General features: G+C 42.2%; 1 protein-coding gene across 2 annotated transcripts in view; it reads right to left on the reverse strand.

Annotated features, from left to right (window-relative positions):
• marchf8 (membrane-associated ring finger (C3HC4) 8) overlaps nucleotides 1-13,633 on the reverse strand; it is a 92,018-nt gene that overhangs the window by 14,394 nt on the left and 63,991 nt on the right. The window contains exons 3-5 of one of the 2 annotated variants that reach the window (XM_019366474.2): nucleotides 12,342-12,392; nucleotides 3,442-3,521; nucleotides 2,131-3,060 (exon numbers count right to left, since the gene is read on the reverse strand). In XM_019366474.2, the coding sequence (XP_019222019.1) occupies nucleotides 2,131-3,060; nucleotides 3,442-3,521; nucleotides 12,342-12,392 (1,061 nt within the window). The remainder of the gene's footprint in view (nucleotides 1-2,130; nucleotides 3,061-3,441; nucleotides 3,522-12,341; nucleotides 12,393-13,633) is intronic. The other variant, XM_003451925.5, reaches the window with a different exon arrangement.

Here is a 13,633-nt window from a genome sequence, read left to right on the forward strand (position 1 = left end):
TGAAAAGCAGCCTTTTGGATAACTCTGGCATATTTACACTGATATGTTCATTAATATTTCAAATAAACAAATTCAAATGAAAAAATATACACACGGTTACATACGGGTTCATGATGTGGTTCAAAGTAGTTTGTTAATGCTTTTATGAATTTGCGTAGCTGTGAAGGTAAACCATGCGGTTATAACTATACAGGATAGCCTCCTGTGGTGCTTGCATGTTTTAGCAAGTTATTATTCATTTGAAAAACCGCGCATCTTTCTTTGATTAGAATTTTGTGAACATAGCGTGTGTGACAACATCTGGCCAGAGCCTTTCGAAGTGGAGTTTGATGTTGTCCGCGTGTCTGTGTGGGTTTTCTCTGGGTACTCCCGACTTCCTCCCACAGTCCAAAGACACGTGCTTACCTGGTTAAAGTGTAATTCTAAATTGCCCATAGATATGTCTTCCTCTTGTACTAGCGCTGAGACAGACACAACCTGTCCATCCAACTCTTGCCCTACAGCAGCCAGGACAGGCTCCAGACCACAAGATGTATTTATTTATTATTTCTCCCTGGAATAAAATAGTTTTCAAGTGAGAAAGGTGAATTTTCAAGTCAAATGCTTCCTTGTCAAGCTTGGTTCACTGAGCCAGCAGACATACAAATGCAATCAATACGAATGTTTGAATTCTTTGAAGAAATAAGCTCATTAAACTTTTTATGACAAAGCAAATCCGGCCATTTTGTAATGTGTCTAGATGCGAAACACTTATCTGCTTGGTGACATTTCTAATGAGGAAGTGAAGCAACTCCCTTCACACAGTTGACTTTCAGTCACTACTCTCCGAACTGCTGACAATAAAGGAGTTTGATAATAATTAACCAACTAGTCACCTGTGAAACAAACAACCTCCCACACATACTTTTCATAGGTGAGGTCAGCATTAGAGCTGTGCTCACGTTTTAGGCCACCTGACAGAGAACTGGAATAACGTGTTTGTGTGCGTGTGTGTGTGTGTGTGTGTGTGTGTGTGTGTGTGTGTGTGTGTGTGTGTGTGTGTGTGTGTGTGTGTGTGTGTGTGTGTGTGTGGAGTCAGACTATGCAGGCTATTTGAAGCCAATAATCTGCCTTTTGATCTCTGGCCTTCACTTTGCCACTTCTAAGCTGGTGTTTCTCCATCGGCCCACAGCTGACATGTAAATCTGGAAAGCAGTAGATGCACACACCAGAGCCAAAGTGACAACAAACAGAGTCATATATAATTCAAAATCCTTTAGATCTCATTAATCCAGTGAAGTGCTGCCACACTTCGTATCGACAGCAGGAGTTAATGCTCAAAATTCCCGTTCTTGGCAACCAGCAAGATCTACTGATCTGCAGAGACCTCGCAGCCATGACCTGGCCTGTAATAAAGTTACTCACGATGTGTCTTTATAATAAGAACTGGCTCTGGCAGTAAGAGAGCATCCAATTGGTCATGTGACAAAGACTGATGGTGGACCCAGACATGGGCTATTTATTGTTCTCTGTTCCACTAGTTCTCAGACATATACTCTGTTCCTCTGTGCTATTAAATTTTCTGCGCTAACCTCTGCCCTTCTATCAATTCCATAATATTCCTATTGCCCTCCATTCCTACTGCAAAGCCTCAGGCTTATGAGCCAAAATCAATCAGGTGTTTGTTTTTTTTGCAGCCTATATACGACACTTTACTGCCTCATCGATCTAACAAATGAAAAAATATTTTAAAAATACAGCTTGGCAGCAGAATGAAAAACACAGCAGAACATTGAGATAACAGTGAAGTGAAATTAGATGGTATGAAATTACTTTACAGCACATTTGTGTCACACACAAAAGGGTTGAATTGGAACAGCTGAGGAGGAGGTGGACAGCGTTGCGGTGTGTTGCAATTAAAGCATCTACGTGTCGGGTTCTTCTGAGTAACTGCTCGACTCTGAGCAGGGATTTAGACTACAAATACCACTATGAGATATTTTCTGGGTATACAGGCTATGGGATGAGAAGCTCTCCACTATTCCACAGGGCTCTGGGATTCACTGCCACGTCACGGTACAGGGGTGGTCTGGGCTTTACCAAGTCACAGGAAGGGTGGGTGTGGATTACGCCGTCCAGACAGTCACCCACCTGCAGCAGTCCCCGGATAGAGAATAGGGTGACAGTGGCCCTGTTTTCTCTGACAAAGGGGATGGACAGCAGTCCAGATCGCTGTCTCCTTCCATATAGCACACTGGAGCTTGAAGTCCACCTGACCCAGCCACTGTCACCATTTTTGGAGATGCTGGTTGACCCATTTCTTTTGAAGTAGGACTGGGCTGGTCTTCCTCAAACACATCGTCATCTCCCACTAAATCCTCAGAGGGGAAGCCTGACTCGCTACCTTCCAGCAGGGCACTGGAGGACTTGATGTGGAGGTGGGAGGCGTAGCTGCCCAGGTCTGAGCATTGCAGGCTGGCTGATGTAGAGGATCGAGAGAAGGGAAGGAGGAGACGAAGAAAATTGGAGCTTGGGGAGTTATGGGGGTGGAGGTGGGTGTTGGAATGAGGAGCGGTGAGGACACCGTGATCAGTTGGGAGGCAACTGGCGGGCGCTATGCCCAACATGTACTTGTAGTTGTTGGTGAAGGAGGGAACGAGGTGGGGCTGGGTGCGCATTGAGAAGCCAGGATTTGGGATCTGTTGTCTGGGCGTTGCAGCCAGCTTGCAGTTGAGTGTGTGAGCCCTTCGATCCAAGCCAGGAGGCTGAGCGGGCTCGAGCTTCAGCTCCAACTCTCCCTCAGAGCATGTGCGATCTATAAAGTGCAAACCGCGGCAAAGAGTGTCCACGCGCTGGCCAACGTCATTCAGAGACACCGAAAACCTGAGCGAGTTGTTGGAACGGATGCTGACGGAGGACGGACGCAGCAGAGAGAGCCAGTCTCGCTGTTTGGCGTGTTCGGAAGCAGGTAGGACGTCTGTGCAGAGGGTGGTCACTGAAACATCTCCTGAACCCTGACAAGTTTTACCCTTAGAACTCATAAGAACCACTGCTGTCTGCTTCTGAGTGTCCTGATCCTGACTGATGATGTGTTTGTGCATGTTTGTGTGTGAAAAAGGAGCACGCAACAGACAACAGCGGTAGAGGACAACAGGAAAAGGTATGGAGAAAGACAAAAAAGAGAAATGGAAGAGACATGCATTTAAAAATAAAGGAGTTTGAAAAATAGGATATATAAACACTGGATGATTAATGTTACCATTAACTCCATTTAACAGCAGCTTGCAACTAAAGCTGCTCCCAGCAGTGACATTGTGCCACTCAGGGGTAAAAGGTAAGCCAACATCACCCACTGATAAGCAACTTCATCACTGATAGACTGATAAATAAAGTTCATTTACTGCACCTGTGTGCAGTAAATGAACTTTATTTATCTTGGCATGAATTCAGACTGAAAGGTACCTGCAGATGTCCTGGCTAGACGGGGAAACTGACGTCCTCGAGAAACTGCACGGAGCGTTGACTGAAGTCGGGCTTCCAGCCTGAGAAACAAAACACACGCAGAACAAAAGGCAGTTTAGGACAGAGAGTACGGGCACGTGAACATGAAACCCTACGGTTAAATAAATACTGCATCAATCAACAGGCGATTGTATTTTCTGTGGTGGCGGCAGTGGATCTGCGTGGTGAGGAATTATCAGCGCCAGCACCCATCACACGTGTGTGATCTTTACACAAAGAGAGAAAGCACGTTGTGTACTGATGCACAAGATGATAGAGAGGGGAAAAACAATGCTGCCAGTTAATCTGTCTAGTTTAAGGTGAAATCTGCCTCACTGCATCACAGAGAGGGTAAAGAAAAAAAAGAAAAATAATATCAACAGGCGACTGCGAAGAGAGAAGTGCTGATGAGACCGATCGAGAGTTAAGAAGAACGAGGCGGCGAGCGAGGCACGGCTGGGGGACGTGAGGCTGCAGATTAATGTTCAGCCTCTACAGAGAATAATTTTTAAACACGTGCAACTTGGGTTTTACTTGCAAAATATTCTCTTATGTCTGACAGGATAATAAATCTAATTGATCAGATGATAACTATTTTAGTCCACTTATCCAATTCAGATTTATGAGACTGGGGTTGAAGCCTTTCCCAGCAGTCACAGGGTGAGAGGCAGGGTACACCAAGGACAGGTCGCCGGCTTGGCTAATTCACAAATCATTCATAATTCACCCCGGGGTCAATTTAGAATCACAAATTATTTACCACATCATATTTTATTATGATGTAGCGTCACTTGGGTGTTCCAAAAACGTTCACTTAGATGAGTTCACTTGTGAGACGAGACAAACTGTGTGGCTCCTTTTAAATAAGTAGAACTGCTCACATTCATTTAGTTGTATCAGACCACACTGAAGCCTTTGAATCCCTCTTTTTCACCTGTTGTTTTTTAAACTTCACATTTAACATAAATGTGATCTTTTCATCCTACCTGCAACAAGGAAATGATTGAGTATATTCCCTCAAGTACAGATATTATTTCCTAAAGTCTCCCATATTGACAGGTTCAGACCAGATACATAAAGAATGAGATCAGACAGTGTTTGGGTTGCTAACATAAAGACATGGGGGGGGGGAGCCTGGTCATTTCAGCAAGAAACTAATTACCTATTGATTTAATTTCTAACTAAAGGAAAGTTTATAGCTCACGGTCTGACACCGATCAATAGAAAATTCAATTTCCAGCCATGCCCTTTCATCCTGTTTATCTGTCTGTACATGAGCAGCACCGCTTCACTTTAACTTCTTTTTCCCCACTTGCACACAAAAGCACTTAAACACGCTGCCCTCCTGTTTCGCGTCACTGCTCTTCAACTGCTTACTCAAGGTTGTAATTTGCTTAAATCTTTTACTTCCTCTGTTTATTGTTTAATTTGACTTTTATTTTAAACAGCTCATGTTCAAGGTCACCGTTTGGCACTCTGGCAGCAGTCTGGCCAATAAATGTAAAATGAACAGATAGAAGTGGATGAGAGACAACAATTAAAGCGTTATTATTTTGCAGACAGTACCACAATAAACTACAAAAGCCGAAAGTTACTGAAATGAAACTCAAGAAACGCTGAGTTTACCTGAAGCATCATGGGAAATATGAATGTGGGCTGACCAATGAAGCAGATAGGGATCTTTATTAGTTACGTTCTGTGCAACTCGGCAAATAGATAACTCGCTTGGTCTTCGAGCGATCAGATGATAACATAGTTGAGGTAATAATGATTAACTTCCCGTTAAAACCCTGCATGACTCCACACTCCTATTAAACAGCTGCTCCTTCTTAACAGCTCTCTCTTGTGAGGACCTACTTTGATGAGTAAATAACTGCCTCCGTTTAACATATAACAAAAAACCACTGGAGGCAATGATACTTCAACAACTGCTGAAAACTGGTTTTTGGCGCCACCGACACTTGTCGTACTTTGAAACCTCTAAACTGTGAAAAGAAGCAGATTCGCGCTTAAACGTATCCATTCAGTTATGGTTCTTTGGCTCTGATGTGCTAATTAGATATAATCCAGCCTCACTTCACATTCACCCTAATGAACACCTGTTTATTTTATTGTGAGTGCTGAAAAAAAAAAAAACTCATATTATTATAATAACTACTAATTTAACCTCTCTCCTCAAGCACTACCGCCCTGCACGCACTCTCATGCCACACATAAATTATTCCCTTTTGTATTTGTTGCACTCTCTCTTAACCCTGAAACACCTTATTACTCGCATGTCATTGCCTCTGCCTCCTTCCTTCTTCAACAGCCTTAACCTGCACAGACGTACAGCTCCCAATTTCTAGCTATTGGGGCCTGTTCAAGTAGAACCTTTAAAATCTAACAGGAGCAATGAATCACTGGCTCCCATTGAGAAACTCCTAACGAGGCTGGCAGAGTATGTGAATGGACTAGACGCTGACGAGAAGCCAACATCGAAGCAACACTGACGAAAAGAATCAGAAGTTCACCGTTGACCTTTAAAACTGTACAAACCTAACCCCAGGTGTCAAAGTTTACCCGTATTTTTTGGTTACAGTCTAATCTGAAGTTTAACGTGTCAATTATTAACATATCAATTTGATTATGAGCGAGTTTTTTTTTTTTATTGTGACGCACAATATGCAGTTCAGACCAGTTAAACTTGAAATGTTTTGTCAAGCTTTGATTTCCCAGGACAAAAATGAACTTTACCGAAAGTGTTTGACATTTTGGAAAATAGGTTTATTATCTTTTTTGCCCGTGGTTCAGATGAGAGGATCGATACAATTATAAAAGGCTGCAGCCAGCAGGTGATTAACTCGGCCTCGGCTTCTGTTTATAACCTTCGTGGAGGTTAATCATAAAACTGATGAATATTACAGCTAAGATACGTTCTCAAGCAGCCCTGCGCAAACATTTGATAAAATCCATTTTTAATCAGCAGCTTCTTTAATCCATCTACAACGACTGCAGTTTATACTTCTATAGTTTTCTCTGGCTCACTCACTCGCTTTCATTTTCAGCTTCTTCGTGGCTCTCGCAAGGTCATGCTGCTAATATAAAGTGGGGCCTCCAGCTGTGCAATTTATACCCCAGCAATATACAATACATTTATGTGTCATTACATGCAGTGCAGTGATACCCACAAAGCTAAATACGCTGATGGGTTTGTGCTGTGCCGCAAATGCTTGCGTATCCAACCTCCACCATCAGATATAAGAGACCTCAAACACGAGATGAGTAGCCTAGTTACATTAATCATACACACGCATACTAAATAATCACATAAGTATGACGCCAAAGCAATCCTCCCTAAAATCTACTGCTGTCAGATTCGGTGTTATTTTTATTTTTTTGAGAAGCTACAAACTCATTAGAGCTTTAATAAGGGTGATTTGGTAGCAGCAGGTTATGCAGGAGGCAGCAGGAAAGCTGATGGACTTGATTGGCCAATCATTTTTCTGGCACTCGAGACTATCTTCAATCATGCCTATCCATCTGTTTCAATGGGCCCTCATGTGAGCTTGCAAAAAACTGGCAATCAGTGCGGTTTATTCAACTCTTGGACAGGCTTCAAAGTGGCAGCACCAAGCTCTGAAGACGAGAGAATACACTCCTTCTTAAATTGAATATCACCATCCCTGCCTTTGTTTACTATACATGACTTGTGATTAAAAAAAAATATATATAATTTGGTTACAGTGAAGGAGAAACTACCCACTCACTCACACCAGTTATCATCTCGTGCCATATTAATGCTGTACCAGTTGAAAGTAGATTTTACTGCAGTGAGCAACAGAAGCATCCTCAGTGATCTAACCTGGGATCATGAGGCGTTTACTGTCAACATCAGACACCATCTCCCCGGCAACCCAGTCCCGGTTGATCAGACCGCAGTAGCAATTATCCAGGGATCTGCCTTCTTAATCCAAAGCCACCTTGTTTCTTTCTCTGAGGCTTCAGTAGCTCATCTAATTGACTTCCTCTAATCCTGTCCGACGATGCTCAGCAATGCAAAAGCTTTGCAGAGCAAATCCTACCTCCACAGGCTTCTGATGGGTTCGGCAGCTTTGCCTTTAGCATGGCTCACTTCTGGTACTCAGCACACGGCCTCTCTGTTGCCACTTCCAGCCTGCTCAATACCTCAATACCACATGCCAGTCACTGGCAGTGCTGAAGAGGCCAAATATAACTTCAACTGTAGATGAGGTTTCTCTCCAGCCCTTTGGTCTTTGGCTAATGGTGGCCCATGAGGGCTGTGGCTACACTGTTAGTGGTCATGGTAAACAATAGTGGCCATCTCCAAAGGCAAGGTGTCCAGGATGGAGTCCCTTCCAAAGCAAAGAGGACTGGAAGGTGTCTAACTCCTGCTGCAGACATGGAGGTTTGCTAGACTGACTAGGACATCATACACAGCTTGAACCAAGAACCACAGTCGCACTCTTGTTTCCACATTAGACCATCAGGCAGACCTCACATCGATGCTAGTTTAATTTATGACACTAAGAAGTCAAATACTTCTGTTTCAAGCCATAATTATGACCTAAATGTCAAAATAATTATGCTAACTAATACTGATAAATACTGCTATGCAGCTGTCTAATGACTTTTGAGACCAATTTTCCCTAAATAACGTTTTTGACTAATAAACCTGCACTTTGGGCTCCTTAGTGTGCACTTCTTTAGTGTGGCTGTGTGAAAGTACCTGCCATAATTTTTTTACAACCGTGTCATGTCTAGATGACAACGTAAACATTTTTTTTTTTTAACAAAACTGCTCAACATTTTCTTGTTCCAGCTTCCGAAGCGCAACTAACTCTAAGAGCGCCGGGTTTTCCATGCAGACTAAAGCTTCCTGACGTGGTTTGCGGCGGCGGAGCACATGCAACGTGACATCTACACGCTGTGTGGAAATATCAACTAGTAATGCAGCGTCATGTTTGTGCATCGGCTTTCTGTCAGACAAAAACTTCTGTTGTTTTTTTCCTTCTCATCTGTGCTTTTTTAAAAAAAATCTTGATGGATGTTTTTTTAAGCATATCCCATCTCGCTGATAAATTCTCTTTGAGCATTCGACCTACGCATGCCTCCATCACTGCCGTTCGACACGCTGTTGGTTTTTTGGACTGTATGCAAGTGCATTTCCATAGCTTCTGTTTTGGTTGAATTCCTATAATCCTTCTCTGTACGTAGCCTGAGAGCTAACAGATATAAATGCTGCAAGAAAATTTAAATTATCATCATCAAACAGTCTTTGCATTAATTTATATTTATTTTTCAGGCCAAAAACCCCCAAAACAAAAACAAACAAGATTCAGTTAACTAGAAAGAAGAAGGCTGAAGATTAAACCATCAAAGAAATTATGATAGCAGGAGCAACCTCTCAGATAAAGTTTATTTCCATTGCTGTTTACATTGTTTCGTGCCCATCCTCCACAGGTAGTCATTTTTCATAGACTAGCCCCTGTTTCAGCAGAAACACTCAGAAATAAGCAACATGCCAGATTGATTTTTAGAGCGCGTAATTTTTGTGTTGAAACGATTTCAGTTTTATCAAAATAGTAGCTCGGCTCAGTGCCTTGTTTTGACTTTGTGGTCTGCCAAGCTGAACAGACCAACAGAGAGGCTCTTCTAGCGATCAGAGGTGCAGATTCAGGTTGGATGTTGCAGCTACAGAGCCTAAAACTCTGCAAAACTGCAGCAGCTTGAATTCTAGAGCAGCACCAGATGTTTGGCCGACTATAAGCGGCAGCCCACTGAGCTGTGAGTCGCTGCTTTGTGTCTTTATGAGGACTGTAATACTATAATGCCTTCCCAAACAGTGTAGGAGGCATCACACAGCACCCTGGCACTGCGCTAAAGAGAGAAAGGGCTACAGCTAAGCCTCCTGACCTCACTGAGTGGAAAAATCAACTCGCGCCAAATCAGGAGGCAATCCTCAGCGTACATCAGAAAAGCCTGTGTTTTTTCAGACAAGTTTATCACCGATAACGGTTAAATTTAACAAAAAAATGTTGATTATCTTCCCTCAACATTGCGTTTCTTTCACGATTCTCAGGCTCGGCTTGATGGAAGAAACGACTCAATGAACAAACGAGCACGGGGGACAAGGGAGATGATGAGTTTATGGTTGCGGATACGCGTATACCTTCATATCCACGACCACACACCTCAGCGCCCCTCAATGACAAGTTCACTGATGGAGGCAATATCACCTTTATGAAACAAATGAGCCCCCGGCCATATTCGGCTGCTTGTTTTCCTGTTATCGTATAAATCTCTCTCTCCCAGTGAGTGTATTCCTCGTGACAGGTATTCTAGGGGGAGCAACAGGATAACTAGAAATAAGATTTATTTCTGAGTCATCTTCAGAAAAGGATAAAGCTGTTCAATTAAAGAAAACAGCACAAAAAATACCAGTAAAGGCAAAAAGGCCAAACGCATCCCTGCCAGGTTATCCATGTAAAACGAGAGCAGGTGCTTTAAAAAATTGAACAAATGCTTTAGATGTTGTAGCATTCAGATTTTTCTGGCTGTATGACTGTGCCGAGCTGGGGATGTTATGAAATATTCCTCTCAGGCCGACGCTGCGGTTATTTATACAGAGAGAAATCTTTTAAGTAGGTCAACAATCGAATACGAGCGCATTCATTTTTGATTTGGTCTGACTCGAGCTGATGCGATTCAGCTTGAATCCGCGAAGCCGTTCAACATTTGTTTTGGTGCCCCTATTCTGAGTGTGGCCGGAGCTCACGTTCAAATGAATGAAAACAATCAAATGTCAGTCAAGAACCCCCCCGCCCCCCCAAAAAACAACCCTTCAGCAGTAAATAAAGCGACTCTTATCAGATGTACATTTGACCAAGATTCAGCTTTACAAACGTAAATTAACTTGACCTACATTTTATATTTTTTCTGCAAAGAGGAACATTCGAGTCACTGCTGGAAATACGAACACCTTTCATCTCATCCTGTCATAACTGCAAAGCGTGGAAACTTATAAATGTACTGCATATATGCATAAAATCATCTTCTTCAAGCAGCTTCTAGGGAAAGTGGTCTCAGGGAGATGGCGTCTTAGTGAAAACACATTACCCACCTACAATAATCCACTGCTAAATCTTCTCACTTGGAGTCTCTGTCAAAAGATTATTGCACCATTTCTTTGTCTGCGTTTCTCAAAACGGTCTACTGACTCAAACGGGCAACCTTTACAGTCATAAGCTGACTCACTCTCCAACTCTGAAGACTCCCAGCAGGCTTGTCCATCCAGAGAACAATTTATACCAACTTAATACCTGCCAGTCAAACGCATTTCCCTTTAGGAACGAGTAGGAAACACCAGCTGCCAGACAGACCGGTGATTATTAATTAAATCTGTCAAAGTTAAGAGCTTTATTCGGACTTTATGTCTATCATTTCATTACAAACACATTTGTCAGAGGAATGGGGATCTATATAGGACATTCAATGACAATGGACTGCGTCTGCTACCTGATGAAATCCACCCCTCCATTTATGAATGAGATTTGTGTAGAAAGCGACTGACACTGCTCTCTCTCCACAGACACTGAATAAAATAATTACACTCCATTGAAGAAATAACCTGTTTCTCAAGTGTAAGATGAGATGAACACCACTCAAGTTGTTTCCCAACAGCTGGCTGGAGCGACACATTTAAAGGAGAGTGGTGTAACCCTGTCCTCTTAGAGTGATTAAGTGCATTTGCCATTTACTGCTTGTTTCTAGGCAAAGTGGTGCCAGTCTTAGTTTTGTAACTTAGAAGCTATGAAAAGTCACGGGAAGACTTATCACACATGACAACATTCAGAGCACAAGATCAAAATTATTATATAATTATATGACTTTATAAGTTTTGCTCTGAGCATTGCAAAAAGGTTTGTTCGCACGTACTTTAGGTGCAACGTTCACAGACTTTGTACTCACTGCCGCTGCACTTACATAATAATCAACTGCAGTGTGCTATAAAGTCTGGACCTCCCGGATTTAACTAGAGAGCAAGAAGTCATTGTAACTAAGACTAGGGTGCAAATTGGCTTCTAGGTGTAAAAATACATTTCCCTTTACACGGATTATCAATGGTCTGTTGTACTGCTACAAAATGCGGCATTAATATACATTTTATATCAAATTACACATAATATGTTGAATGTCTACAAGGTATGGCACATATAACAGATTCATTTGCCATCAAATGGACATATTTTTGTAAATGTGAGCCAGTTGTTCCCCTGCAGTCATGGAGTGGCACGCTGTCTTAGAAAAACTGTATTTTCGTTACTATAATCGTTATCCTGCAAACGATCAGTGCATTTGTCTCTCGGGTGCAATACCTCTCATCTTGCTCATGTTTAAAGAGCGAGCAGCTCGTGGATCAAATGTTATTGCTGGAGCCTTCCCGTGGTGACAGAATGACCCTGACATCTATTAGCACAAGTAAAGGGTTTATCCTCTAAGAGGCTCAAGAGGGGAAAAAAAAGACTGAAACCATAGAGCCATTTTCAATGCAGGCTGTAGCTTTACCTATGGGAGCCATGAAGCATAAAAGGAAAGAGAGAAAACGTAGAAAGACAGAAGTCTCAGAGGTTGATCAGTAAGGCGGCTCTGATTGTGGCGATGTGATGAGAAAGAGGCAGGTCATCTATCAGCTGCTTACACTCTGGTGCATGTCTGCCTACTCTGTCAATCTCCACCTTCAAATACAGCTCACCTCACTGCCATTTTCTTGTCTACAAGTGTGCTCCCTTTTCTCTGTGATGGACCCAGCCTGTACATCTTTTATTCAAATTTTTCTCATTTGTATGTGCTTTGCTCACCTTTGATATATTGCTGGACCGGCTTGCTGAAGGACCCAGAGGCTTTTCATTCTGTAAAAGATAGAACGACAGCTCCAGTGAGTGAAAAACATCCAGAAACACAAAAATGCCATCCCGTCTGTGCATGCACTTTACATACTAAAAGCAGACAACGAAGTGAAAAGCTGCCTGACAGAAACGGATAATTCAAATATGTGAAATGATAGCATTATCATGTAATGTTAGCATTAGCAATATTTACACTGCTCACCGGGTTAGTTCTGTATGCTAACCTTTGACAATTTGTACTAAGCACGCTGTTCAGCATGAAACCTGAAGGTATCCAAAGGTTGTTAACTAAAAGGTTTTCAAAGGATACATAGGGCTGAAATACTATGTAGCACTAGTAGTAGCAGCTAGGTGCTGCTAATCAACTGCATGTGATAATCAATTCTGAATTCCTCCAAAAATGCAGAAGTTCAGAAGTTTTAACACAATGTCACAATCTTCCCAGTGAACATTCCAGCAAATTCTCCCAATTGTCCGACTATACAGCATTAAGAGAAATTGCAAAAATCCCAAAGAGCAAAATGTTAAATGTTATGTTCATGACAGTACAATTAGAAAAAAATCCAAGTATAACTTATTTGGAAGGTTTTGCATGTTTAAAGCCTCTTCTCTCTAAAAAGAACAGTTTGCAAAACTGCACCGGAACAAACACATGATTTCTGGAACAATGTCCTTTGGACAAAAACCAGAACCAAAGTAGAAATATTTAGCCATAATGCACAGCACCATGACCAAAGACATCATAGCAACATGTTGAATGTGACCTGGGGACCTTCCAGTCATTGTGTAGACCATGAACTTCTCTATAAACCAAACTATTCTAGAGTCAAATGTGAGGCCATCTGTCCGACAGCTAAACTTGGCCAAAAATGGGTCAAACAGGACAGGATGGTGATCCCGAGCACAGCAGCAAATCTACTACAGAACGACTAAAAAAAAAATCAAAGAAGCAAAGTGCTGCACGGATCCAGTAAGTCCAGATCTCAACCTCATTAAAATATTGTGGTGGGACCTTAAGAGAGCTCTAAAGAGCTGTACCTGCAAATCTCAAGGAGCTGAACCAACACTGCCAGAATTCCTCCATAATTATATGAGAGGTTATTGTTATTATTATTATTGGTAAAGGTGGTTGCACAGGCCACTGAATCATGGAGTGTACTTGTTTTTTCAGAAAATTTTCAAAAAACTCTGTAACATGACTGTTTTTCAATCTGGGTGAATACGGCAGACCAACAGAACAACAC

This window comes from Oreochromis niloticus, linkage group LG13, assembly GCF_001858045.2.
Source record: "Oreochromis niloticus isolate F11D_XX linkage group LG13, O_niloticus_UMD_NMBU, whole genome shotgun sequence".
NCBI classification, from domain to species: domain Eukaryota; kingdom Metazoa; phylum Chordata; class Actinopteri; order Cichliformes; family Cichlidae; genus Oreochromis; species Oreochromis niloticus.